Genomic DNA, 26,174 nt, shown 5'->3' with positions numbered 1-26,174 from the left:
TGAAGAGCTTGGCCAGATGGGACCGCTGGAGGTTCTGCCCACTCCCACTTCCGGCTCTGCCCTACGTGTCCCCCCAAACCGTTGGTTGCGCATGCGTAGTGAACCTGTGTAGGAACTGAGCTAGTGGTGAGCGTTCCTCCAAACCATGAATTCCCCAAATAACTAGTCCAAGGCACGCACTTGGACCAGTACGGAAGGACCCTGCCTAGTCCCAAAGTCTAGTCTTCTAAACGTTTCACTTCAGTTTCCACTGCCCGTAGTCCTGAACTCCAACGCAGCCCACATTGGACCTCCCACCAGGGTCCCTCCCAGCGCCTCACTTGGCTCTTTTTAAATAACAAGGCCCGCCCCCAAACCTAAAGCCCCGCCTTCTCACTAAGCCCACCGGCCGCTCCCTTCTAGTCCCCGCCCCTTACAGACCATGAGCTTCTCCCCTTTCGTTAACGCTCTTTACAGGGCTCTGACTCCACCCTTCTGCCTGCAGTCCCGCCCCTTACAGCATCCAAGCCCCTCCTCCTTGCTATTAACAGCCTCTGGCTCCGCCTCTTCTCCGTACTATACTTTCTCCCCTTCCTTTTACAATAAGGAGATCTTCCTGAGGCCCCCTGGATCCTACCTCTGCTCCTCCCCCTCCCCTCTCCCTAGACTCCTGGCTCCTCCTCCTTCATGCTGTGGTGACCCACCCTACTATTTTTGTTGCTACTTCATAAATAACTAGCTTTGCTACAGTTATGAATCGTAATGTAAACATCTGTGTTGTCCGATGGTCTTTGGTGACTCCTGTGAAAAGGTCGTTGGATTCCACAACGGGATCGCGACCCACTGGTTGAGAACCGCTGTTCTCTAGGGTCTTCTCAGCCCCGCCCCCGCCCCGCCCCCTCAGGCCAGTCTTCTGGCCTGCCCCGTCTCTGGCCTGCCCCCTCTCCGTCCAGGACTGGAGTCGGCTGAGTCTTCCGTGGATCTCTCCTGTCCGCCCCTTCCGCTGTCCTCAGGCCTTATTGGCCCCTTGTCTCCCCAGTAACCAGACTACAACAGTGAGAGTGGAGCTACAAAGCCTGGTCAGGCACTCAAGCCGGTAGAGCCCAGACCTCGCCCCCACCCCAGCCCAATCCGGCCAGGGTTCAGAGGTGCGGAGAGGTGGCCCAAGGACCGAGTCAGAGTCAAGCCGCAGGACCCAGATTGTGTGTTTGGGGTGAGCGATGTTCTGGTGTAGTCCTTGAAGAGTCGAGGCTCAGAGAGGCCGCAGTGCTGTCGGCTGCTCTGTGCGCTGGCTTGCGCGCTCTGAGGCTGACACACCCCTTGCAGGAGCGCCGCCACTATGTCCAGGATGCGTTTGGGTATGTCCGCCAGGAGCGCCCGCTCCGAAGAAGGAAGTGAGATCTTCCTGGAGGGATCAGGTAACTCATGATTCCCCATCTCCTCCGAAGTTCCTTTTCTGTTCTCGGCTTCTTCAAGTTCCAGAGCCAGGGGTGGGAGACTTCCCAGGAGCGCCCTCTCCTGGAGGCAGATTCGAGCCCGAACAGAGGGGTCTCCTGGCAAGTGGTGGGGTCAAGCCAGGCAGTAGGGTGGCTAGGAAGACATCAGACTTAAGGAGAGGTTTGAATGGGGTCCAGGACATCCAGAAAATAGCTAGGGGAGGACCCGGGAGATGGTTTCGCTAGTAAAGGCTCTTGGCATCAAACTGACGGCCTGAGTTCCACTCGGGAACCCAGGTGGTGGGAGAAGAAAACCAATTCCCTTGGGCCCTTCCTACATGACATAAGTATAACTTAAAACAGAAAGAAAAAGGACCTGCCTGACTGCACGGATCTTTTATCTCTGCTGGGGAGGCAGAGGTAGTTTGAGTTTTAGGCCAATCAGGGCTACATAGTAAAACCTGTCTCAAAAAAAAAAATTAGCTGAAGGAGAGAGAATCGCATGTCAGCACATGCAGGTTATGGCTAGGGTGGCTAGGATAGGAGTGTGGACACTGGCTTGGGTCAGCTGAGAGTGGGAAGCTGGTGGGAGAGATTGAAGGGGGGCTGGAGAGATGGCTCAGCAGTTAAGAGAACTGACTGCTCTTCCAGAAGTCCTGAGTTCAATTCCCAGCAACCACACGGTGGCTCACAACCATCTGCACTGGGATCCAATGCACTCTTCCAGTGTGTGTCTGAAGACAGCTGCAGTGTACTCCCCTAAATAAAAAATAAATATTAAAAAAAAAAAGACTGAATGGATGGTGTGGTGGTTTGTATATGCTTGGCCTAGGGGGCACTATTAGGTGTGGCCTTGTTGGAGTAGGTGTGGGCTTTGTTGGAAGAATTGTGTCATTGTGGGGGTGGGCTTCGAAACCTTCCTTCTAGCTACCATGTAGTCAGTCTTTTCCTGTTTGCCTTTGGAATAAGACATTTATATAAGTCAGCTCCTCCAGCACCATGCCTGCCTGGATGTGGCCTTGCTTCCTGCCATGATGATAATGGACTTCATGAACTTCTGAACCTGTAAACCAATCCCAATTAAATGCTGTCCTTTATAAGAGCTGCCTTAATCCTGGGGTCTCTTCACAGCAATGGAGACCCTAAGACAGAAGTTGGTACCAGGAGTGGGGTATTGCTGTGATAGGTCTGACCATGCTTTTGTTTGGAGGAACGTGGATTTTGGGACTTTGGGAAGCAGTGGAATCCTTTTAGTGGGGCTTAATGGGCCATCCTAGTAGGAACATAGAAGACATTGGTGCTGAGGGTGAGTTGAACTGTGAGGGGGCCTGCAGGGCTCAAGAGGTTTCAGAGGAGAAGAATGTTAATATGTAGCCTAGAAAAAAAAAATCACTGTTTTTTTTTTTTTTTTGTGATATTTTGGTGAAGAATGTGGCTGCTTTTTGCCATTTTCTGGAGTATGCCTAAGGCTAAGGCTAAAGTGAAGAGAATCAGATTAAAATGCATTGACAAAGGAAGTCTCAGAAAAGCCCAGCACAAACTTTGTCCTCTGGTTTACTCTCATGAAGTACATTTTGATCAAGCACAGCAAATCCATTTTCTTAGAAAAATTACAAAATGTGTGTTTAGGTAGTAAAGGGGCACCAGGAAGTGAAATGGAGATGAATCTTGTGTTCAAGGAAATAAACAGATTAAGGGAGTGGTGACCTCAGGGCACGATCCCACCGGCTAAGCTTACTGTTTGTGTTTCCCGTTGAATAAGGAAAAGTTAAGTCATGTTAAGTGTTGCTGTTACCTGGTTATTGTTTTCATTTGGTCCTTTAATCTAGCATAACTACAATCCATTAATTGAGGGCAAACTGTGGATCCGGATCTTGAGGCATAATGACCATGGAATCTTAGACCCAGGCTTGGTGGTATCTGCTTCTAATCCCAGGAGACAAAGTAAAACAGATCTCTGAGTTCAAGGCCAGCCTGGCACACAGCAAGTTCCAGCTAAAGGAAAGCTTAAGTCCAGGCATGGTGGCACAGGCCTTTAATCCCAGCATTCACGAGATAGAGCCATGCTATCTCTGAGTTCAAGGTCAGTCAACAGAGCAAGTTTTAAAACAGCTAAGCTTGGGCAGTGGAGGAGTTGGAAAACAGAAAGCTGGTGAAAATATAAAAGAACAGGGGGACATGTTTCAGCCTCTGCAAGTAGTAGGACTGGGCAGCTTTGGACATGTGGCTTTGGCTTTAGAGTCAAGACTAGAAGGGGTTACTGGACAATTGATGCTGATTAGTTGGAGCTAAGAAATTAGTGGTTATTAAGAAGGGTCCAGCATCAGGCTGGGGAGATGACTCAGTGGTTAAGAGTGCTGACTGCTCTTCCAGAGGTCCTGAGTTCAATTCCCAGCAATCACATGGTGGCTCACACCCATCTGCAGTGGGGTCTGATGCCCTCTTCTGTCTAAAGGGAGCAATGGTGAATACATTTAAAAAAAAAAAAAAAACAACTTTAAAAACAAGCAAACAAACAAAAAGAGTCCAGCATCACTGATGTGAAATCTCCTGGGGAGTGTTTTCTGAGAGGACAAAGAGGCTGTGTTCCAGAGAAAGCTGAGGTTGTACTTTGTGCTGGTAGCTGGATTTGGTAATGTATAAGAGTCACCCAGGTGGTACTGGTTTTGAAGGCATGAAAGGGTCATGGACAGCAGCTGAGGCCCACTGTGAGAGGCCAGAGAAGGTCATTGGTGAAGGTGCAGCCTCAGCTGCAGTTGACGGCCCAGGACTAAAGGGGTCATGCAAAGGATTTGAGGCTTGGCACCATGAAGAGAGCCTATCAGAGGCTATCAGTGAAGCCTAGTTGCAGTGAAAGACTCCAGCGAATTGGAGATGTCAGTACTATGGTACTGACCAAGTACCATATGTACTGACTTATGATCACCAAGAACAGCAGCAGCACTGAAGTAGAGCCAACCAGAGCCTAGAGTGCTACAAAGGGCAGAGCTTGAGATGTGACCCAAGGCCTTTGGAGGAGCCCAGAAGATCTTGTGTGGATCCCAGACATTGGAATAAGAAGCTGAGAAGTTGAAGTTGCCTTGGAGACTCCAGATGTTTGAGACGCCAGGGCCATGAGATACCTGCTGAGGAAAGCTGAGAACAGGGAGTGGAACCAGACAAAGAGAAAGAATTGTGCTACAGTCTACAAAGCAGAGAAGAGTTGGAGATCTGAAGAGCACTTTGACATGGAGATGCAGAATTTGGAGTTTGCCAAGTTGGTCTTGTTTTAGGGATTACAGTTAAGTGATTGGATGAACATCAGAAGAGACTTTGAACTTTGGGCTTTTAACATTGTTGAAGCCGGGCGGTGGTGGCGCACGCCTGTAATCCCAGCACTCTGGGAGGCAGAGGCAGGCGGATTTCTGAGTTTGAGGCCAGCCTGGTCTACAGAGTGAGTTCCAGGATAGCCAGGGCTACACCGAGAAACCCTGTCTTGAAAAAAACAAATCCAAAAAACCAGAAAAAGAAGAAAAAAAACATTGTTGAGACTGTTATAGACTATGGGGACCTTTCTAGTTGGACTAAATGTTTTAGTGTCATTCTGTGTCTAGGTATGGCCCCAATAGACTCATGTGTTTGAACAAGCCTCTGGGAGCCAGAGTGGAATGTGGTGGTTTGAATATGCTTGGCACAGAGAGTGGCACTATTAGGAGGTGTGGTCTTGTTGGAGGAAGTGTGTCACTTTCGGGATGGACTCGGAGACCCTCCTCCTAGCTGCCTGGGAGTCAGTCTTCTCCTGTTTGTCTTTGGAACTCTAAGCTTCTCCAGTATCATGCCTGCTGGATGCTGCCGTGATGATAATGGACTGAACCTCTGAACCTGTAAGCCAGGCCTAATGAAATGTCCTTTATTGCCTTGATCATGGTGTCTCTTCATGGCAATGGAAACCCTAACCAAGACAGATGGGTATGGTAGGCTCCTCTGGCCTTGGATGCCAGGCTGAGGTGTCCAAGAGGAAGGAATGGTCCATTCTGGATGTAGGAAGTCCTAGTAGAGAGATGAATGGGAGCCCGGATGGAGCCCAGAGGAGAGGGGGAGAGAGGCCACTGCAGCCCCACAGAAGGCTAGGACAGAGCCACTTTCTTTAGTCCCAGGTGCTTTAGACCAAGAGACCTCTTAGGGGCATCCTTAAGCCAGAATGGTTGTGATGGGAATGGGTCAGTTTGACTACTGGGAACACAGGGACTGAGATGAAGCCCCATAGGATGCCAGGGCTGGGACTGGGGTACAGTTGCAGTTTTTGAGATCCTAAAGGGGTCCTCTGGGGACAGCTGACAGTCTTGATCCCTTTGAGTCCTTTGCCTGGTCTCATCCACAGCGGATGGGGAGCTCAGCCGCCTGCAACGGCAGCGCAAGGTGATGGAGCTGGAAAGGCGGGCATACAGCAAGGAAGTTCATCAGCGCATCAGGAAGCAAGTGTAAGCTGGGGAAAAGGGGCTTCTGAGCCCTGGGAGGAGGGGAGGAGGGAGGAAGGGTAGGGGAAGAGCAGGGGTGGGGAAGGAGGAGGGGCAGGGGCGTGGTCATGAAAGGGACTGGATAAAAGGTAGGAACAGGAGGAGATGCAGGGTCTGAGTGTTGGGGGATCTCTGGAGAGTCAGGTGTTGGGGGTAGAGAAAAGAGGGGAATCTTTGAAGGGACAGGGTTGGGAGAAGCACAGGGCCGGGGGTGGGGTGGGGTGGAGTGGGGTGGGGGGGAGGGTCGGGGCTCAGTGATGGGCACCGGCTGGAGCTGGTTGTTGAGTGCTGCCACTTGCTGGTATGGACCGCCTGCTCCTCCGGATGGACAGCGAGGAGATTCGGCAACTGGAGATGCTTCGAGCCAAGCTCCAGATGCAGATTAACATAGCGCAGAGCCAGGTCAAGCGGCTGGGGGACAAGAAGCATCTGGCGGAAATGGACCGTCTTCTCAAGTGCCGGGCCCAGGTGCAGGTCGAAATCGAAGCGCTGCAAGAGCAGAACCGGGCCCTGGACAAGCAGGTGGGTCCTAGTTGGCTGCTGTCCAGTCAGACCTTGTAGTAACTGTTCCAAGTTTTGGTGACCTTATCTGAAAAATGGAGCCACCCAAAGCATCCACCCAGAGCTCCACCCAAAGCTGGGGATGGTGTGTACTCCTGTAAAGCCTATCCCTGGAAAACGTAGGCAGGAAGGTTGCTGTAAGTTTAAGGCTACAGGCTGCGAATCCCACCTCCTATCCCCTGCAATGTGCGGAGCAAAAGAAAATACTCCCAGATTCACACTAAGTTTTAGCTGGACTGGGTTGGGATACTTTTAACCACTGGACACGAATGCATTTTGTTTGTTTGTTTGTTTTTGTTTTTTGAAACAAGGTTTTACTATGGTGTCTCATCATTTGGTGTGTAGACCAAGCTATCCTTAAACTCATAGACATCTGTCTGACTCTGCCTTCCAAGTGTTGGGATTAAAGGCATGGGCTACCATGCTGGACCCTGGGAGGCATTTTTTGAACAAGCGGTGTAAGAGTATTGCGAGCCTTAGCTTACTGGGGACCCCCTGAGTGAACAATGCACAGTTGGGAATCAATGCAAAAAGCAAGAGGAATTTATTGTTCCCACATGTTGGGGTCGCCCTGCACATGGAGAGAGAGGACGACCAGGTACAGCCCTGTGGGCGTGGGCTGAGGCAAAGGCATACCTGCTATCCGAGGATGCTCCAAGGCATTGCTAAGGGCAATTAACTCCACCTTCTGCGTCGTCCTGCCAGGGGGTAGAGGTGCTGCCCACTACAGCAGTACCTGCTCTGGAGAAACTGCTTCCATCTGTAAACCAGGTTGCCTTGGCTTTTGGCAGGGGTCAGTTGAAGAGGTCTTTCCTTTTGGGCCAGTTAGCTGCTGCCTGTTGGGCAGGAAGTATATCTGGGCCCCCATTTTGGAGAGTTTGTCTCACCCCAATAGGGGGTAAGGAGAGTCTGGGGCTACCCGGCCCATCCCTAGGTCCACTGTTCTTTAGATAGTCCATGAATACATTTTGGTGCCAGTGGCTTCTTGGACACAAATATTTTCTTGGAAATGGGGCTGTTGGCTTGGAGGACCAAGTGTTGAGCCCCTATGTCCATCAAGAATTGAGTAGGTTTCTCCTCCACTCTCAGAGTTACCCTGGGTTTGGAGAGGGGGTCCAAACCCCATCTCCCCTAATCACTGACTTCACCCAGGGCTAGCACCTTTGCCGTTTAGGGCACTTTCCCCACAGCCTGGGAATTCCTGCGCCCAGCTTCCGTTTGTTCGGGAACTCTCGGGCCCAGTGGCCCCTTCTCCTTGCAGTACACGCACGGGTCCTTTTCTGTCTCTTTTCTCTGCTTTTCCTAACTACTGTGGCCAGGACTCTCTGTAGCTTCCTTCCCTGTCTCTTTTCATTCTTTCTCTGCTCCTTCTCCTCTGTCTCCCTGTAATGGTAGACTTTCTCAGCAACCTGCACCAAATCCCTCAACGGCTTATCTAGCCTCTGAAGCTTTTTCCTGATATCTCTACTAGCCTGGTCTATAAAAGCCATTGTCACAGTAGTTTTACGCTCCTTGCTACTGGGGTCATAGGGTGTATATTGGCAAATGCCTCCATGAGCTGCTCTAGAAAGGCTGTGGGTGAGTCATCTGGTCTCTGCTTAGCCTCACATACCTTGGTCAAATTTGTGGGTCATTATGCGGCCCCCTTGAGACCTGCCAATGGAGTCTGGTGGTGAACCTTCAGTGCCCCTTACCTTTTGCCATGTTAAAGTCCCAGTCAGGTCTAGTCAGGGAAAGCCCGCTGTCCATGACAGCCTGGTCAATCGATGGTGCCCCCAGTGTCTGAGGGGGCATTCTTTCTGGCCTCCTGAATTATAAATAAAAGAGTCTCAAAGAGATTAATCAGTCCCTTGGAAGGGGGGGGGGGCAGTTCTGTATGGGCTGAGGATCCTTGAACTGGTAACGGTGCTGGTGGGGCTATGGGGGCAGGGTAGGGAGATATAAATGAGGAGGGTCTTGGAGCGACAGGTCCACTGTTGAAGGGTCTTGGAGGATAGACTTCTTCTCAGGTCCAGATCTCTCCTCCTGGACTTCCTTCTTCCTGATGGCCAGAACCTGTGAGGTGAGTCTTGGGGAAAGAAAGGCTTTTATCAATGGGGTTGGCGGGGGGAGTGTCCTCTACTAGATTCTTCCAGGTAACTATATAGGGCATTTGGTCCAGGTGCCTGAGGGATCCTGGGCTAAAGACTCTCTCCTCTACTGCTTTGATCACCTGCAAGTTGAAGGTCCCTACAGGTGGCTACCCTACTCTGATGGTGGGTCATTCAGAGGAGCAGAGAGTAACTAACTCAGTCTCAGTCTAAGTCCAAGAACACAGAACGAGATACCAACAAACACAGAGAAAAACAATCAACCTACAGATAGCTGGACCCTGCCACAGGCAGGTGTCCAGGTCCAAGAACACAGAGAAAGACAATCAACACACAGCTCACCCCTTTCATGGACGCAGAGCAGAGTTGCCCAGCTCCAGCCTGGCCGAAATAAACCAGGTGTCCCTGCCAATAGAGCAGGAGCCAGATAAACCAGGTTAAAGCAAAACTTGGCTCCCGCCAATACTGCCTTGCTGTTTTCAGAAGGATCAGAGCCTTCCCGGCTCCCTCCAGGGGACCTGAAGCATCCTTCAGGGCTCCCGCGATCTCAACATTAAGGCACATCTGCCCGACACACTTGACCTCTGATTCATTGCTCTCCTGTGTGTCCCTACAGGAGGTTGGATTCCCAGCCAATGCACCAAATGTAAGACTCTGGTGAGCCTTAGCTTACCAGGGACCCCCTAAGTGAACAATGCAGAGTTGGGAATTGATGCAAAAAGCAAGAGCAATTTATTGTTCCAACATGTTGGGGTCGCCCTGCACATGGAGAGAGAATGACCACGTGCAGCCTGTCCAGGGAGCCTTTATACAGTTTTCAAGGCAGCAGCCAGTAGACACAATGTGATTGGCAGAACAGTGTGACTTCTAAACTGATTGGTCTCTAGGGAATATGTCTATGAGCTCTGAGCCTCTTGTACCCGCAGGTGGCCGGCCCCTCCTCCCTGTGGTCTGAGGAATGTAATCAGCCCCTCCTTTCCAGAGGGGAGGGGTGACTATGTTCTTTATGACCTTTCTCTTTCAGGAGGGGAGGGGTCTGGTGGAATTTTCCAAAGTTTCTGAGCTGACCTCTTCAGTGGTACCTAAACATTCTTTGTCTTGGAGCTCTTAATTTCTAAGTGAGGCGTTGTTGTTGTTTTTAAAGTTTTTTTTTTTTTTTTTTTTTTTTTTTTTTATGTATACAATGTTCTGCCTGCAAGTATGTCTGCATGCCAGAAGAGGGCACAGATCCCATTATAGATGGTTGTGAGCCACCATGTGGGTGCTGGGAATTGAACTTGGGACCTCTGGAAGAGCAGCCAATGCTCTTAATCACTGAGCCATCTCTCCAACCCTTTGTTGTTGTTGTTTTAATTTTCTATTTTTTGAAACAAGAGAGCATTGGTTCCCATTACAGATGGTTGTGAGCCACCATGTAGTTGCAGGGATTTAAACTCAGGACCTCTGGAAGAGCAGTCAGTGCTCTTAACTGCTGAGACATTTCTCCAGCCCCTGTTGGTTTTGTTGTTGTTGTTTTGCTTGTTTTTGTTTTGTTTTGTTTTAAATGTGAGAGAAACCTCAAGAAGTCAGAGCCACAATGAAAGACAGCTCTGAGAGCTCACCGCCTTGGGTTGCAGCTCGGCTGGTTGTTGTACCTGCTGACACTCTTATCCTGGCTGTGGTGAACAGTCTCAGGTGATCCGACGAGTCACAGCCAAGTGGGCTGCTAAGCTCACAGAATGTGACAGGATGTGGCAGTCACTCTCTTGATTGGGTTGTGACAGTAAGACCCCCCCTTTACGAGACTGCAGACGGAAGGGAAGCGATCTACCAGCTCTGAAGAGCTGCCGTGCCGGGGTGAGAGGACACTCATGGCAGAGATGGCAGAGGGGCCGCTCAGTGGTGAGGGCTGTGCTGACTAGTTTTATGTCATCTTGTCACAAGCTTTGGGAGGAGAGAAACTTAATTGAGAAATGCCTCCTTAAGATTGGCCTGTAGGCAAGTCTGTGGTGCATTTTCTTGATTGATGATTGTGGTGGTTTGAATAGTTATGACCCTCATAGACTTGTATGTTTGAGTGCATAGCCCTTAGGGAGTGTCATTATTAGGAAGTGTGGTCTTGTTGGAGTAGGTGTGGCCTTGTTGGAGGAAGTGTGTCACTGTGGGGGTGGGCCGTGAGGTCTCCTATGTTCAAGCTATGCCCAGTGCCACAGTCCCCTCCAGCTGCCTGTCAATTAAAAAGTAGAACTCTCAGCTCTGTCTCCAGTACCATGATGCATCCACGTTTGCTGCCGTGATGATAATGCTCTAAACGTCTGAAACTGTAAGCCAGTCCCAGTTCAATGCTTTCTTTTATGAGAGTTGCCTTGGTCATGGTGTGTATTCACAGCAATGAAACTCTGAGACAATGATTGATGTGGATGGGCCCAGACCACTGTGTCCTGGATGTTATAAGAAAGCAGTCTGAGCAAGCCCATGTGAGACCGGCCTGTAAGTAGTGTCTCCCCATGGCCTCTGCTTCAGTTCCTGCCTCGAGTTACTGCCCTGAATTCTCTTCATGCTGGACTGTGATTGGAAACGAACCCTTCCCTCCACAAGTTGCCTCTGACCATGGTGTCTTATCACAGCAATAGAAACCCTAACTGAGATAGAAATTGGTACCAGGCAGTGGGGTCTTGCTATGACAGACCTGACAATCTGTTTGGGGGAGGATTGTGGAAGGACTTTGGGGCTTTGGACTGGAAAATCCTTTGACTGCTCAGGTTCCGTGATCTGTTGTAGAAACTAAGAATGTAAACCCGAGAGCCGTGCAGATGGTGGAGCCTTGTGATGCTTCAGAGGGAGGTTTGAGCATTTGTCAAAGACTCTGCCAGGGCCACTTGTGTGATATTTTGAATTAAGAACTGCTGAAGTGAAACCTTTGCTTTACTGGGACAGTTGATTTTGGTTGGCTGGGGCTGAAGACTCGGCTATGATTAAGAGGCCAGCATCTATGAGGTGAAATCTGGGAGTATTTCCTCAGAGTCCACACACAGACGCTGTGGTCCAGAGGGAGCTCAAGTTGAAAGGGGTCAGTTGTGCTGCCTAGTTTTATGGCAACTTGTCACAGCTAGAGACATATTTGGGAAAACAAAATCCTAATAGAGAAAATACCCCATAAGACTGGCCCATGGGCAAGTCTACAGTGCATTTCTTGATTGATGGTTGATGAGGGAAGGCCCAGCCTATTCTGGGTGGTACCACCCTTTGGCAGGTATTAGAAATCAGGCTGAGGATACCATGACAACGCCAGTAAACACATTCCTCCCTAACGCCCTTTCTCAATGGACTGTGTTCAGGATACGTAAGCTAAAATAAACCCTTCTTCTCCAAGGTGCCCCTTTGCTCATGGTGTTTTATCACAGTAATAAAAGTTCTAACTAAGATATTTGCCAGCAGTTATTTGATGAGGCTCAAGAGATTGCACACTGGGCTGATGTTTGGGTTGCAGCTTTGGGAGATTCTGCTGTGGGAACTGACTGTTCTCCTCAGTTCTCTATCATTGTCCCCCTGCCTTGGGTGCCTGGAGAGGCCCTAGATAGCAATGGTGGGGCGCCAGCTTCTGACCAACCCCCCTCCACAAGGAGCCCAGATGCAGAGCCAGAGACGGAAAGACAGGATCCTGCCACTTCCTTCAAGGGCACATCCACAGCAACCTCTGGACTTCCTAGAGGAAGAAGTCCTAGAGGCCCAAGAACTATGAAATCAACATGATACTGATACGCAACTGACCCCTTGTCAGTTTGACACACACACATATCACTTGTTAAACCATAACCTCTTCTTTCCTGTTTCCCCCAACATGTCATATCAATAATAGCAACATCCCAGTATATAACATATTTCAAACTTTAAAAGTTTCAGGCTTTAAAAATTTCCAACTCTTGAGCCTGGAGACATGGTTCAACATTAAGAACACTAACTGCTCACAACCATCTGTAATGGGATCTGATGCCCTCTTCCAGTGTGTCTGAAGACAGCTACAGTGTACTCCTACATACAATAAATAAATCTAAGTAAAATTTCCAACACTTGAAATATGGATAGAGCACCCAAAGGACAATTTCCAGAGGCTTAAGAGAGGAGACTTCCGTGGGAAGTCCAGAGGTTGCTGTGGATGTGCCCTTGAAGGAAGTGGCAGGATCCTGTCTTTCCGTCTCTGGGCTCCTTGTGGAGGGGGGTTGGTCAGAAGCTGGCGCCCCACCATTGCTATCTAGGGCCTCTCCAGGCACCCAAGGCAGGGGGACAATGATAGAGAACTGAGGAGAACAGTCAGTTCCCACAGCAGCAGCGGCGTCGCACTGATTTAGAGTTCCTGCAGACCTGTGGGTTTTGAGTTGACCCAGCTGACCCCAGTGCTGCATGACTGACAGCTGTACCTTAACCAGCACAGTTCGAGCAGCCTGCCGAGTTCAAGTTCTTATCCTGTGAGCCATTTGTGAAAATAATATGCACAGATTTAAAAAATGTTCACGTTAAATTCTTTTTAAATGTTCTTTTTATTTATTATTTATGTGTGTCTGTGTGAAGTGTGTGCACGGAGGTACCTATGGAGGACAGAAGAGGGCGTCGGATCCCTCTAGAGTTGGAGTTATGGGTAGTGGTGTGTGATGTCAGGTCAGTGCTGGGAACTGAACAGGGTCCTCTGCAAGAGCGGTAAGTGCTCTTAACCGCCGAGGCATTTCTCCAGCTCTATATTTTATTCTTACTCTTCTTGCCCCCCTGTTGAGATGGGGGTTCTCTGCATAGCCTCAGCTGTCCCGGAACTCATGCTGTAGACCAAGCTGGCCTCGAACTCAGAGATCCTCCTGCTTCTGCCTCCTGAGTGCTGGGGTCAAAGGTGTGTGCTGCTGCCGCCACCACCCTGGTGTTGTGATTGAAATCCACACTGGGTGATTGTGGATTCACACGAAGTTTTTAGAATGGCGAGGGGAGCCCCCCTGTACATCTCACTCAGCATTCCCCAGTTCGGGCCTTGATTTCATTTGATTTTTATCATAGCTGCTGCTGAAAACTGGTTCAGGAGAATGTCACCTTGCCGAAAGGCAAATACTGCCACCTTGTGGTAATCCTTCAAGCCACCAGGAGCATGTGGCAGGCCACTACCTAGGTCCCTGTGCCCTCACAGGATATATCCATGGAGTTTGTATATATATATATCCATGGACAAGTCTGGAGTTGGCATCTTGGTGCCTGTTTATTTTGGCCACAGCTGCTGGAGCAAGGTTTCCTCACGGAGCAGTAGACTTGAGATTGATTCTCAACTCCAGAGACCACTGGCCACCATCAAGGTACAGGCTGGGTCATTTCCCCAGCGCTCAGCAGGAGCCTATCCCCCATCCTGGTGTTTTGCTGACCATTTCTGTTGGCTTGGTTGGGATTTATTTTTTAAAACAGGATCTTACTATGTAGTTCTGGCTGTCCTGGAGCTCACTCTGTTGGCAATCTGTCTCTAGGTCACATTCTGAGGTACTGGGCGTCTGGGTGTTTGACAGGAGTTTCTGGGGTACTACTAGCCTATATCAGTCACATGGGAAGCAGTCACATGGTTGATTCAGTCTACACTCTGCTGAATAAGTTCAGACACAACAAGAACTCAGAAACCAGGTCCTGTGGGAAGCTGGCGGGGCCTCTAGGCAACCTTAGCATCTCACATCCCTTTTAACTGCTGGCCTTAGTCTCCCAGCATCCTCCTCTCCCTGGGAACCATGATAGCAGCAACCCAACCCTTCCATCTCATGTGCATATTCAAAAACACCAGGAGGGGCAGAGACAGGCAAATCTCTGAGTTCAAGGCCAGCCTGGACTTCATAGCAAGTTCCAGGACAGTCAGGAATGTACGGCAAGACCCTGTCTAAAAACAAAACAAAACAAAACAAAACAAAAAAACCCGCCAAACCAAACCAACAAACTAACCAGTCAAACAAACAAAATAGGCCACCAGGAGAGGAGAAGAGCTGGCTAATCATGGGCCACAGTCCTGTGGTTGCCCAGACTGAGGTCCAGTGGCTGCAGGGGCATTTGGCTGAGTTGGGCACTGCAGAGGAGGAGGGATGCTGGGGCTGCCGGGACAGCAGATGTCCTTGATGCATCTCTCCCAGGCATGTGATGGCTGCTGCGTTCCCTCCAGATCCAGGACTGGGAGACCCAGATCCTCACACAGAGTAAGGAAGCCTCAGCTCCCGATGCCATCAGGGATCAGAAGATGAAAATCCAGAGAAGGATCAGGATCCTAGAAGACCAGCTGGACAGGGTGTGTGGCCCCCAGCTCTCCAGGACAGACCCTAGGCTTGCCTAGGAGGGTGTTGGGAGGACAGGCACTGTGGGCTTGAGGGTCCCCTTAGGCGGATCTGTTTCAGGTTCCCCTGGAGGGAACAGGGTAGTCCCCACCTCTGTCATATACCAGGCCTCATGAATGCTCTGACACCCACCCCAGGTCACCTGTCACTTTGACATCCATCTGGTGAGGAACGCGGCCCTGCGGGAGGAGCTGGAGTTGCTGCGCATCGAAAGGGGCCGCTACCTGAATATGGACCGCAAGCTGAAGAAGGTGGGGGCTCGGAGCTCCGCCCAGTCAGTCCTTCCTCGCTCTGGGCCCAGGCTCACCTCAGTCAGGAGAGAGAAGGAAGAGCACACCTCCCCTCATCCCACTCCCATGCGCAGACACCAGCTTCAGTCTGAACTCTGCCATCAGGCCCCACAAGCCATTCGCATCCCCTGAGATCTGAGCACCTTCAGAGCCCTTTAAAGAGCTAGCATTCTGTCTTCTGTCACTGTATGTTACTCTGTTAATAAAACAAAGTATCTGAGGCAGGGAATGTTATAGACAAAGGAGAGTCATGTAGTGCACAGTGTTGCAGGTGAAGAATCCAACTGTCCAGGACTGCTTTGCCTAGGGCCTTCTTGGTCCAGCACACCGTGGCACATAGTACAAAGGGTGGACACAGGCACGAAGGAGATGTCAAATCAAGGGAGAAGCAGAGGGCTGGGCCTGGACCTCAGTCTTTTGAGATCCAGTGTCTTTGGCAACCTTACAGAGCAGAGGCAGTGGGGGTGGGGCCAGGAAGCCTGGAGACTGTAAAGAAGGGCGGAGCCCAAAGGTAGTGGGCACTGCCTTCTAAAAGCTGTCCAGGGACCAAGCTCCCATCCCAAGTATTTTGGTGGATACACCGCACCAAATCCCAGGATGCCACTTAAGCAGGTTTCTAAACCTGGGGCCCAGTTGGCCTGGTGCTTTGTTCCTGGGTTAACGGTTCCCGAGTTAACTCTCCCACGTGTCCTCCTGATTTTCCCCATTTGTGACCCCATTAAAATGCCGTTTCTTTTTCCTTCTTTCTTTCTTTCTTTCTTTCTTTCTTTCTTTCTTTCTTTCTTTCTTTCTTTTTTTTGTTTTTTGTTTGTTTGTTTGTTTGTTTTTCGAGACAGGGTTTCTCTGTGTAGTCCTGGCTGTCCTGGAACTCACTCTGTAGACCAGGCTGGCCTCGAACTTAGAAATCCGCCTGCCTCTGCCTCCCAAGTGCTGGGACTAAAGGCATGCGCCACCACTGCCCAGCTAAACCCTGTTTCATAGTCAAGGTCGGTCTGGTCTACATAGATTCAGGATAACCAGAGATACACAGTGAGAGTTTATCTCAAAAGCAATAACCAGCAACACAAACAGAAATAAAAATTCCTTTCCTGGACAGGGGCTCTTAGGAGGGTCTTCAGTGGTAGGAGTGGGACGGCCCCTTCTTGGTTGGCGGCTGGAGGAAGCCAGCTCATTGTGTCCCTGTAGGAGATCCACCTACTGCAGGAGATGGTCGGAGCCCTCAGCACATCCTCTACCTCTGCTTACACTGCCAGGTAAGCTCCCCACCCTGGGGGCACTTGGGGAGCAGAGGCAGTGGGGGTGGGGCCAGGAAGCCTGTACACTCATAAAGAAGGGTGGAGCCTAAGAGATATCCCCAACTCTTCTGTTGCACCCTGTTCCTTGGGGGGGTGTGAGTGAGGAATTCCATCTGTGGCAGCTTCAGGCCTGAAGACCTACTCAGGGCTGGTCCCAGGGGCTGGGAACCCAGGAGGCACGTGGCAGTGGAGAACAGCTAGGTTACTCTGTAGTGGTGGCCGCGGGAGCAGACACACAGCCTTCCTGCCAGATGGGATTGGTAGGCGAAGCTGCTCAGGAGCTGGCTTCCGTCTGTCTAGGCTCTTTGGCTCCTGGCCCTTCTGCTTCTTTTCTTCCCTGGACTCAGTTCCTGCTTCCTCTCTCAGGACCTTTGATCCTGGAGCATCCACCTTAAAGCCTCCCTCCCTCTCCTCTCCCTCCCTCCCTCCCTCACTCTCTCTCTCCCTCCCTCCCCCCCCTTTGTTTTTCTAATGCTCATAATCATCAACATTTAAAAGTGTTCAGCCAGCCGGGTGTGATGGTACTTGCTTGCCATTCCAGTTCTAAGGAGGGAGGGAGAGGTTCGAGGCCAGCCTTAGTTACAAATCCAGTGTGAGGCCAGCTTGGGCTGCGTGAGACCCCATGGCAGACAACAGACGTGTACAGCCCAGGGACAGTCACCTCAGTGGCCAGCCACTGCTCTACTCAGACCCTTGAGCAGCAGCTCTCTCCTTCTCCAAGGGCCCAGCGGACATAGTTGCATTTCCTCTTTGTCTCTGGTATCCCGAATGCTCCAGGAAGATGGATCAAGAAGCATCCGTCTGTCCATTCTTGTCCAGAGCACATACATTAGTTCTTTACTCTTTCTGCTGGTTGGTCTGTGATTTCTCTCTGTTTTTGGTCTTTTTTTACATTTATTTATTGTGTGCGTATGTGTCTGTATACATGCATGCATGCATGCTCATGCCGTGCTCATGGAGGTCAGGATAATCTGCAGAGGTCAGCATTGCCCTGCCACCCCGTGGGATCTGACTTAGGTTGTCATGTTTGGTGGCGCGCTCCTTTCTCCGCTAAGCTATCTCCTTGGCCAAAGTCTGGTCTCTTACCTTTGTCAGCCTCTGCCCCTCCCCCTGCCACCCAGGTCTAGCTTCTCCACACCTTGGCTGGCTTTTGACCTCTGGGCTGGATGTGCTTCTGCCCCTGGTGCCTTGTTCTCACCTTGCTCTCAGGTCTAACCTCGAGGAAGGGAATCCGATTGGCTAGTACTTCTCTGCCGGATGGCATAGTGGTCAGTTCATTGAGCCACTTGTGGTGGACCATCAGGTGGGGCATGGGGTCAGGATGGTTTCTGTTCTTGACCAAGAAACAATGGCTTGACCAACCAACAGGTTCTTGGGATTGGGCTTGCTATTGTCAGGGGAGGCCATGTATGTTAGAGAATGACTAGCCCTCAGGGGTGACTCTGGGAGGAACCCCCAAGGCGGGCAGAGATGAGGTCAGAATTAGAGTAGCCTAGGGCAGGGGCTCATTGCCATGACGCATCAAAGCTTCAGGCTCTTATTCCCAGCCAAGCAGGGCAGGGCATCCTTCCTGCTGTAATGGTGTGTGTGTGTGTGTGTGTGTGTGTGTGTGTGTGTGTGCGCGCGCGCGCGCGCTGCAGTTTGGAAAAGACCCAACTGCTCCCATCTTATTCATTTCTAGCTATAGACCATCCAAGCTTCTGTGTCACCCATGCTGCCCCTTCTGCCTCTGGCAGGGCCTGACCACCTCTTTTGGCCCTCTGAATAAATGATCACATAATTCCTGGCCTCTGCTTACCGTGGATCCACCAGTCTTGTCATATCTAGGCCTGATGCTGACCCAGCTCTTCCAGCTTAGAACTTTCTCTGCTTTTTGCAAGCATCTTTGTGAAGTCAGCTGGCACCGTCCTACCCCTTCCGTAGGCCCATGCTAGCCCCAGCTCAATCACCCGTCTCTTTTGACTGACATGCCCCTCCTGCCCCAGGGAAGAGGCCAAGACCAAGATGGGCATGCTGCAGGAGCGCGCAGAGAAGGAGCTGGCTCAGAGCGATACAGAGGCACAGATCTTGCTGCGACAGATATCGCATCTGGAGCAGCTGCACCGATTCCTTAAGCTCAAGAACCACGACCGACAGCCGGATCCTGGTGTGACGCAAAAGGAGGAACAGCGAGGTGAGGCCAGTGCTTGTACCTAGCAGCCCAACCCCAGGGTCACCACAGCTAGAATCCCTCGCCCTCAGAGAGGGTGGAACCCATTAGGAGAAGGTGGGGCAAAGGATAGTGGAGCTGGTGAGTGGCAGAGCCAGTTGGGGAGGGCGGTGGGCGGTGGGCAGGGTGGTGGTGGGGTGGGCAGGGGAGCGTTGTCCAGGAAGCAAGCTCTCAACTTCCCCGTCTTACCTGTAGCCTGGGAAATGTCAGAAGGACTCGGAAAGACCTCCCAAGAGAAGCTAGTGCTGCGTTATGAGGACACACTGAACAAACTGGCCCAGCTGACGGGGGAGAGCGACCCTGACCTTTTGGTGGAGAAATACCTGGAGTGTGAGTGGGCAGGGTGGGTGGGGAGGCGGGGCTACCCAGCAGCACCTGCAGCACAGCCCTTGCCTTGCCCTGGGGACCCTAACATGTCTCTAGTTGTCATTCTGTTGCTTGGGGGTCCCTCCCTTGCATCTGCATCTCTGTTTCTTTCCGTGTATGTGTATCTCCATCTTCCTCTCCGCACGTCTGTCCCTCCGCCCTCTCTTGTCTGTTTCCTGGGACCATCCCAAGTCTTTTCCCGACCCTGCCTCTCGTGTGTTGGTGTCCCTCTGTGGCTGTTCCTGTTTCATCTGTCTCTGTTTTTCTACCTTTGTTTCTGTCGTCTTTCAGCCCTTAGTGATTCTTCTGTTTCTAACTCCATCCCTCTGGACCCCCCGCACCCCCCCAGTGGAGGAACGCAACTTTGCTGAGTTTAACTTCATCAATGAGCAGAACTCCGAGCTACACCATCTGCAGGAGGAGATTAAAGAGGTGAGCAAGGCCCACCCTCCTTACGCCGGCCGCCCTACCTCCCAGACTCCCATACCCTCTCCCCAGGCCTAGAGCGGACCCAGTTCCAGCCCCTGTCGCTGCAGATGCAGGAAGCCTTAGTCAGTGAGCATGCCAGTCAGGATAAACAGCGCGCCGAGCGAGAGCAGCAGTGCAGCGTGCTGCAGCAGGACGTGGACAAGGTGTGCACGGAGTCGGAGCAGCTGGAGGCTCGCTTCCAGGTTCTCCGAACTCAGCTGGAAAAGCTCAAGACTGGTAAGGACCCCGAGGTTCCCTCTCCCAGCCCGACGCTCTTCACTGGGAAGGATGCAGGGAGCTGGCAGGGAGCTGGCTGCTAAGAGGACCTGACCACGGCCAGGTCTGCCTTCGTTTCTCTGTCTGTCCCCTATCTTTCGTCAGCCCATCTGGGGTGCACCTGCCCATCCATCCATTCTTCCATCCGTCTGTCTGTTCATGAATGGCCGGCGTGTGACTGCTGAGTCATAGGCTATGGAACTTTCATATTCACTAGAAAAATGCTAGTCAGTTCTCCAGAGCAATTCTGCATTTTCTTTAAAAAGATTTGTTTTCAGAGTGCTCTATTTGCATGTACACCTGCATGCCAGAAGAGGGCAGCAGATCCGATTATAGATGGTTGTGAGCCACCATGTGGTTGCTGGGAATTGACTCTGGAAGAGCAGCCGGTGCTCTTAATCCCCCCTGAGCCATCTCTCCAGCCCCCAGTTCCTCACTTTCAATTTTGTCTCTTCTTTCTTCCTTCCTTTCTTTGTTTTTTTCTTTCTCTCTCCCTCTTTGTTTCTTTCTCTTTCTCTCTTTCTCACTCCCTTTCTTTATTCTTTCTTTCTCTTTGTTTTAGGTTTTTGTTTGTTTGTTTTTCTTTTTTTGAGACAGTCTTAACTATGTAGCCCTGGCTGTCCTGGAACTCACTCTGTAGACCAGGCTGGCTTCAAACTCACAGAGATCGGCCTGCCTCTGCTTCCAAGTGCGGGGGTTAAAGCCGGGGGTCACGATGTCAGTTTCTCCTTTTACGCCTCCACGCGCACGCGTGTGCAGCAGGTGTAGACGCCCCCGGCCCGGTGTCCCCCATCACAGTCTGTTACACTACAGCATTCACTCAGTGTGCTTCCCCACCGTCAGCGTGCATTCACTATTATTATTATTCAGAGATAACAGTCGCCCACTGTTATCTCTGTGACATTCCTGTTTGGCTCTGTGCTGTGTGTGTGTACACACGAGTGTGCCATGGCACGCATGTGGAGGTCAGAGGGCAACTTGCAGTAGTTGGTTCTCTCCTCCCCCCCGCCCCCCACGGGCTCTTGGGGTCAAATTCAAGTAGTCAGGCTTGACAGCAAGAACCTCTACCCACTGAGCTGCATGCCAGCACATATTTATTTACTTAAATAGTTGAACACTTTAAAAGTTAGATTTATATGTTTTATGTAAGAATGGTCTGCCTACGTGTGTGTGTGTGTGTGTGTGTGTGTGTGACAAGAATGTTTGATGCTTGAAGATCAAAAGAGGGCACTGGATCCCGGGGGACTGGAGTTACAGATGGTTGGGAACCATCATGTTGGTGCTGGGAATTGAACCTGGGTCCTCTGCAAGAACAACAAGTGCTCTTAACTGCTGTCTCTTTAGCCGCCATGTTTTAGTATTGAATTAGATTGTTTTTCTTGTTCTGAAGTGTAGGGATTGTTTTTGATTCTGGAAATACTTTTTGTGTGGTTGCAAACTCCCCCACTTTGTTGCCTGCACTGACATTTACCTAACCCTTGGTCCAGCGCTCTCAGCTCCCTCCTGTGATTCGTCCTGGCTGTCTCTGCTGCTTTGTGGTCCTTCCTTCTTCCACCCTTCCAACCCCAACACTAGGTAGGTGGGAAAAAAGGAGAGGGAAGGAAAGAGATCCCCGAGTAAAGTCGGGGGCCAGAAAGGGGGCACCGTTCTTGTTAGACTGCTTCCTGCTGATGAGGCGTGTTGAGCTCCTTGGGGCAGGCTTGATCTTGGCCGTCAGGATATCTAATCTTCTCCTGTGCGTGACTATTCAACAAACCTCCATCAAAAGCAACCACCAACAGCCAAGAACCCAACAACACACCCCGGCCCAGCCCTTCTCTCAGGCCTAGCATTTATAGACCCTCTGAAAGACTCCAGCATCCCAGATGTCACACAGTCACAGAAACTCTCTGCAGCTGCCAGAACCACAGTGGCACAGTCAGCTGCTGTGGACAGTCTGAAGCGGCCCCACACCCCACACTTGGGATTAAAATGAAAACCTTTTTATAATATTTCTATGTTTTGTTTTTTAAAGAAACCAAAACTCCAAAATTGTCAGTACAATTACTGGCTTTGTGGTATCAGAAGTCTTTACCTATTTGAGGTTGCAAAGGTATTCTCCTGGTATTTTTTTTTTCAACACAGGGTTTCTCTTGTAGCCCTGGCTGTCCTGGAGCTCACTCTGTAGACCAAGATGGCCTCGAACTCAGAAATCTGCCTGCCTCTGCCTCCCAGAGGGAGGGATTACAGGTGTGCGCCACCACCGCCTGGCATTCTCCTGATTTTTACTAGAACTTTGGCTTCTGTCTTAGGGTTTATATTGCTGTGACGGAATACCATGACAAAAAGCAAGTTGGGGAGGAAAGAGTTTATTCATCTTCTACCTCCACATTGTTGTTCATCACAGAAGGAAGCCAGGGCAGAAACACACAGGGCAGGACCCTGGAGGCAGGGGCTGCTGCAGAGTCATGGAGGGACGCTGCTTCCTGGCTTGCTCCCTATGGCCTGCTCGGCCTGCTCTCTTATAGAACCCAGGACCATTGGCCTAGGGATGACTCCACCCACAGAGCGGGGCCCTCCCTCTAATTGAGAATATACCTTACAGCTGCATCTCATGGAGGCATGTCCTCAACTGAGGCTCCTTCCTTTCCCAGGAGTCTAGCTTGTGTCAGGTTGACACACACCAGCCAATACAGCTTCCATGTGAGTCTGGGTCTGTCTCAGACGAAGTCACATGTGTAGGGGACTGGTGCTGTTATCTGGTTCTGTCTCCCTTTCTTAGTATCACTGCGGCTGAGTGAGTTTCTGGACACTGGCTACATGGCGTGTGTGTCCCCGTGCTCCTGACTTGGATGTGAGCCTTCCTCTTTCTCTACAGTCTCTGGAAACGGCTGTGTGTCTATCTATAGGGGCAGTGAGCGCTCAGACAGGGCAGCTGTGGAGGGGAAAGATGGAGAGGAACAAAACTGTGTGGGGTGCCAGGAGGCCTGCTGGGGCTCAGAGCAGAGCTCAGCAGGTAGCCCTTCTCTCCAGTGCATGGATGTGTCTGTGACTGTGTTGTCTCGCCAGAAACTCTGACATTTTATTGTTGGCCTTTTATTTTCACACCTAACCTGTGCTATTTTTATTTAATTAATTAATTGATTGATTTTTTTTTTATGTGTGTGAGTAAACCATTGCTCTCTTCAGACACACCAGAAGAGGGCATCAGATCCCATTAGAGATGGTTGTGAGCCGCCGTGTGGACGCTGGGAATTGAACCTAGGACCTCTGGAAGAGCAGTCAGTGCCCTTAACCGCTGAGCCATCTCTCCAGCCCCGGGCTATTTTTATTTGTTTTTCATTTCATCGTAATACGGCAGCGATACCCTGGAGGATGTTTAGTGCTGCCTTAACCGTGGTCCCTGGATATCCCATTACCGGCTTGAGCCTCATCTTGTGGGCTGTCCCATCAGAACTGAGAACTGCATAGCATCAAGAATGGCCATTTCTTACCCCCAGGCTAGAGGCCGGAAGTGCTGGTCGTTGTCAGAGGGCTGTGAGGGTGTGTGTGCCGTGAGGAGGTGTGTGCTCCCGCCTGCCTCTTTGCCTCTGGCTGGTTTCATTTCCCTGTCTTACAGCGTACCACACTGAATGTCTACACTGTGGGAATGTCCATTCCTTTTTTCCTTACTTTTACATGTAGGTGTACATATGTGTGTGTTTGTGTGTGTGTGTGTGTGTGTATGTGTATGTGCATTCCCATCTGATTTGTAAGGTTAGATGTGTCTGAATCACATCGTGTATCCTCTTGTGTTAGGAGTTACCATACTCCAAGGGGCCTTGTCTCTTAATAAATCACATCCTGAGACACTGGGGAGGTTTAGACTTCCAACAGAAGAACCTAGAGGGGTATAGTTCACCTAGCATAATGGCTATTATAGAGTTGTCCCTCTTTCTGCAGTGGGACAGTTAGGGGATTTCTGGTGGTTTGCTGTCATTTCCTGTTAGCAGAGAGGCCGAGACACCTTTAGGAAGTTCAGAAATCAATTGAGGTGTATGTTTAAAGACTATCCAGAGATGTCATGAGGCTTCTAAGGAGGGCAGCTGGAGGGACAGGCTCCCCTGTGTGGAGAGGGGGGACTCAGCTGTGGTGGTTCTGTCATTAACAACAGCCTGTTAACCAGTTAAATACAACTGGCCACATGGGGCTTGGGGCGAGGGGTGGTGACCCGGTGACTTCTGGGATGCATGTGTTTGTTCCAGGCGGGGTGTAAGCCCTGCATTATTGGGTTGGTAGAAATTAGTTTGTTTCTAGCCAAGGTGTGCCACCAAGGCAGCATCCTGTCGCCTCTCTCTTTACTCTCTCGAACCCGAGGCTAGCCAGACATTGTGCCTGGCTATCTGGGCTGCGCAGAGTCATTTGTTCTTTGAAACTTGCCTTTGCAAGGAGGCTGTGGTTATGTACTGTGTGAGGGAAGCACGGGGTCCCTGACAAAACCTTTCTTTCTAATCCCAGATATCCAGCTTCTCTTCGACAACGCTAAGTGTGACAGCAGTGTCATCAAGGATCTCCTCGGGGTCAAGACCTACATGCGGGACAGGGACATAGGCCTCTTCCTGAGCACCATCGAGAGGCGGCTGGTGCAGCTCCTCACCGTGCAGGCCTTCCTGGAGGTCCAGGTGGGCAGGCAGGGGCTTGGGTGTTGGCGGCGAACTTGGCCAGGCCTGCAATAACTCTAGGCTCCCACCCTCTCAGAACCACGTCCCTTTGGCTGATGCTGCACTTCTGGCACTGGGCCAGAGCCTACGGGAACCCCCAAAGAAGACCACGCCACTGAAGCCTCCTGATACCATGTGAGGCTTGGGCTGACCCTCCCTGGGACAGACAAAAGGGGTGGGGTGGAGGGCATGGGTGTGGCTTTCGGATGTGGCCTTCTTGGGCACAAGGGGTGAAGTGGGGGCTCGCAGGGAGGCGGGAGTAGAGTGGGAAGAAGGGGTGCTGGTACTCCAAGGGGAGGGGGAGGATCAGGAGAGCTGGGATCTGTGCGTGAGGCAGGGCTATGACACCAGGCCTTCCACCTCTCCCCCACCTGAGGGAGGACTCCTCAGGGGCTGTGATCAAAGAGGACTACCCTATGAGCAAGGAGGAGCTGCTGAGTCATGTCATGAAGTCGGTGAGAGTGGCGGGCGCCCCTGGGTCCGGTCCGGGGTGGGGGAAGGACTTCCAAACCTGTCAGGACCCTCATGTCGCCCACTTCCAGCTGCAGGTCCAGGACGACGAGGAGGAGTCCCAAAAGAAGCTGGACAGCAGCCCAAGCCTGACTCTCTCCAGCCCACAGATCTCCCTGGCCACCACCGGCCCCATACATTCGAGGAGAACCAGTACAGTCCCTGAGTCCATCCTGAGCCACAAGACGGCCCGAGGCCGTGGCACTGGCTCCGTAAGCCATGTCACCTTTGGGGACTCTGCCTCTGCTGTAGGCCCTGTGACCTTGGCTTCGGCCAGCGCCAGTGGAATGCCTGTGTCCAGCCGGGGCTCTCAGGGGGGCCGTGGGGGCTTCAAGCACACCAGCTCCAGCAGCTACCTGGGGTCCACTGGCTACCTAGAGACCAGCAGAGGCCGAGAGAGCATAGCAGGCGGCCTTCACAGCCAAAGCATGGGATCGGAGTTGAGTCGAGGCCTCAGTTCCAGCAGTGGCCACGCATCCAGCGCTGTCCCCGCCTCCAGGCCTAGTTCCTCTACTAGCAAGGACTCGAGGGGCTACAACTAGGGCCGTAGGTCCCTTCCTGCCTCAACTCTTGGCAGGTTTTCTAGTTTCTGCCCTGCTCCTCCCCAGAAACTCCTTTCCAATCCCCAAAAGCCCAGGCCTCTTCAGTTTTCTTCCGTCTCTTCCCATCTCTCCCCATCGTTGCCGCCTCTGCCCTGGCCTTGCCTCTGTTCTCCTCCTTGCCCCCGGCCCCCTCCTCCTCATCTCTCTTCCGCACTTCCCTTCATCTGATGTCTCTGTCTCCTAACTGGATTACCCTCCTTTGACTAGGTGAACTGTAACAATAGGAAATAAAGGTCAGAGCCCTGTTTTTCCAAGCCTGGTTCCTACAAGTGTGTTGAGACATGGCTTCATCTGTTTCCAGATCAGAGAAAAATTTGTGAGCCCATCCCTATATCTGCCCACCCCCGAGTGCGTTCATGTATGCATTAATCCATCTGCTGGGGTCTCGAATCACTGCACAAACTGCCCAGATACCAATTTCAGTCAAATAGGGCTGGTTCACTGAAGACACACCCCAAGATCAGGGATGCAGTATAAACTCAGGAGCTAAACTGTGACCACCAGCCAGAATTCTACAGAGCTTTTAAGCCAGAGGTCCACAAATATCTGTGCCAACTGATTCCACTAATAAGGACTTGGGGATAGGGAACTTCCTTAGAA

General features: G+C 51.2%; 1 protein-coding gene across 1 annotated transcript; it reads left to right on the top strand.

Moving 5' to 3' along the window:
- Window positions 1-906: 906 nt before the first annotated feature.
- Odad1 (outer dynein arm docking complex subunit 1) lies at window positions 907-25,813 on the top strand. Its single transcript, XM_052162692.1, has 15 exons — window positions 907-1,192; window positions 1,306-1,397; window positions 5,776-5,875; window positions 6,244-6,433; window positions 14,711-14,833; window positions 15,017-15,130; window positions 16,355-16,422; window positions 18,450-18,637; window positions 18,869-19,003; window positions 19,389-19,471; window positions 19,576-19,744; window positions 24,260-24,423; window positions 24,500-24,597; window positions 24,839-24,917; window positions 25,005-25,813. The coding sequence occupies exons 2-15, from the start codon at window positions 1,319-1,321 to the stop codon at window positions 25,512-25,514; spliced, it is 2,100 nt and encodes a 699-aa protein (XP_052018652.1). The 5' UTR covers window positions 907-1,192; window positions 1,306-1,318; the 3' UTR covers window positions 25,515-25,813.
- Window positions 25,814-26,174: the final 361 nt, after the last annotated feature.

The sequence above is a fragment of the Apodemus sylvaticus genome, chromosome 1, assembly GCF_947179515.1.
Source record: "Apodemus sylvaticus chromosome 1, mApoSyl1.1, whole genome shotgun sequence".
Taxonomy (NCBI): domain Eukaryota; kingdom Metazoa; phylum Chordata; class Mammalia; order Rodentia; family Muridae; genus Apodemus; species Apodemus sylvaticus.
This window is presented reverse-complemented; position numbering and strand designations above follow the sequence as displayed.